The sequence below is a fragment of the Pinus tabuliformis genome, chromosome 5_1, assembly GCF_031772625.1.
Source record: "Pinus tabuliformis cultivar Carrire ecotype Pingquan chromosome 5_1, CPIR1, whole genome shotgun sequence".
Lineage (NCBI taxonomy): Eukaryota > Viridiplantae > Streptophyta > Pinopsida > Pinales > Pinaceae > Pinus > Pinus tabuliformis.
The window spans coordinates 13,172,835-13,175,391 of record NC_142305.1 but is presented as its reverse complement, the minus strand read 5'-3'; the positions used below and the strand labels follow the sequence as shown (position 1 = coordinate 13,175,391).

The window sequence follows — 2,557 nt, the reverse complement described above, 5'->3', positions numbered from 1 at the left end:
CATCTAAACATCGGAACATTGCATATTAAAATGGTTTTAGTGTTACTAATATATTTTTATGTATACTTCAATATAGCGTCTTCATTTTTGTTTTTAATATAAGCATCTTTTTCTATTTAGATAACATTTATTTTTATTTTAAGAGGGCGTCTACGAACTCCACCATGAGCACGGAAAGATCCATCTTAAGGGCAAATCTAGTATAACCCTAGAGGGATCAAATTTATTTAGGTGCAAACTTCTTTTAGTAATTTTTCATTGTTTAAATTGTATTTTTAATACTATATAGAATACATAACTGAAACTTGTAAGTCCAAAAAAAAATTGTTTAATTTTTTACCAAAAAAAAATATACCCATAAAAAAGACCAAACTATAAAACACTAAGACTACTTCAAAAACTTATTTTCATCAATATATATATATAGATATATATATATATAGTTGACATTAAAATATTTTACATAATATATATGTATCCACACATTTTATCACATCACATTAAATTGGCTTTTTTGTTATTAATATAATTTTAGGTATACATCAATATTAATTCATAAATCACATTGAATATTTTATTATATACAACATTGAAATATTTTTAAATACTTTTATATATTAAATACGGGTAGTGTTTAGTATTTAGGAAATAGATAAAGGAAACCACAATCTATCTTTTAAGTGTAGATCAATTCCTTTGACTAATACATTTAATTAGATTTTAGGTTAAAATGGTTTTGTTACCTTCACATTTTTAATATTTAGTATTTCATAAAAGAGAATAGTCAACCATCAATGCCATGTAATCTATCAAATGTAGATCAATTGGTTTGAGTGAGATTTAAATTTCAGAAGTTTTTAGGTTCCAATCTCATATGAAAAAGTTAAAAATGAAAGTGAGAGGAATTAAACTATCCCAATCCACTGGGGCGATTCTTAGGTTGTTCTTCCATCCAATAAATTAAAAAAAACCATCATTGTAGGGGATGTGGAGTTTCTCACAATTAATGTGATCCATATAATAGAACTATGAACAAAAATGAGACTATTTGCAAATGGATTTCAAACACCAATATGAAATAAATACAATGAATAAATTATAAACACAATTAAGAATAATTGCAAATCAATTCCAAACACCCATAAATGCTAATTAACATAATAAAAAAAAAAAATTAAAGCATTCGCGTTATCAAAGAATAAATTAAAACATGGGATCTACGATGACATTTGAGAATCCTAATCATCCTCATTGAAATGGGATTCCTCTACAGCCGAACGGTTTGAGAAAAAAACTTAGAGATGGAACTTTATTAACACAAATAGTTATAACTCCTCAAGTTAACTGGCTCCTCTGGCAAGCATCTCCTGGTACTGCAACACAGAAATTTGGCGCTGGAATTTGATTTGTTTATAAAACCTATCAATGAATTCCTCAGCTTCTCTATCTACCTGCCCTGCTCCTTCTGCAGTCGTGGATCTATCCAACTCCTCTCCATCAGCCAACTGATAGGTTTCCATGATGCTTTCCCCTTCAGAAGATTCGATGGCATTCATCTGCTCCAACGAAGAAGCTGCGGCAAAAGTAGGAGATTCAACGGTCTGAGGGTGGATGCAAGAAAAATAGTGCTGAGCAGTGATAAGCTTTTTCTTTGTGAAATGTAATGGTGAATTTGCAGGGCTGTTGGAGCACGAAAATTCGTAGTCGTGAAGGCCAAACCCGCGAGGAGATGCGGTCATGTGATGTCGATGAAACAACTGCAAGTTTTTGCCGAAAACCTTAAATCCTCTCTTTCTCAATACCTGCAAATCTTCCTGCAACAATATCCTGCGCTTCAACAGTCCTCTTCTCATCACGAAAATGGCGATCCTCAACTTATTCCACAGTCGATTCTTCTTTCTCAGAGCACTTGCTCCCTCTTCTAACACCATCGCTCTTATGAGTTGCTTCACGTGTATTACAGTCTAATCGATTAATGCCAAATACCCAAGAATATCAACTATCAGGGGAGGATCAGTGCCTGTGAATTGAAACAGTGTGTAGTATGTAGCTGATCCTCAAATTGCCAAATGAAGTGAGGGACGAAGCGTTAAATAAGGAGGATCTGTAAGACTTGTCGATGAAGCTTCCCTTGTTGTCCAAGCTGTACACGGTTTACTCTAAAAGAAAATAAGTCGAAGTTTACGCGTAAAGACTTGCTTGGCACGAAACGGACAACCTGTGCACGAAATGTCAGCTCATCTACATTGAGCTGTACTAGGTCTTAGAGTGACACGCAATTACCCAGGTTTTATTAATCCATTCTTTATAGGGTTTTGCCGCATCATGACAACAATGAATTCAAATATATAATATACTTCAAAAAAAGGAAATGATTGTGAATTTGGTCCACGTCTTAACTGTATGAATTTTAAATGTTATAAGGTTGACTAGAACAAGATTCAGATTATGGATGTACTGTGTGTGGATGTATGTGGCTGAACAGGTTCAAGGAACGGTTGTCCGTACGCTTTTACAGAGCCTGCATTGCATGCAAGACAGTCCCTGTAATTTAAAA

At 33.4% G+C, this 2,557-nt stretch overlaps 1 protein-coding gene across 1 annotated transcript; it reads right to left on the bottom strand.

Moving 5' to 3' along the window:
• Positions 1-1,171: 1,171 nt before the first annotated feature.
• Positions 1,172-2,053, bottom strand: LOC149163298 (uncharacterized). Its single transcript, XM_089430708.1, has one exon. The coding sequence runs from the start codon at positions 1,929-1,931 to the stop codon at positions 1,341-1,343; it is 591 nt and encodes a 196-aa protein (XP_089286834.1). The 5' UTR covers positions 1,932-2,053; the 3' UTR covers positions 1,172-1,340.
• Between the last annotated feature and the right edge of the window lie 504 nt (positions 2,054-2,557).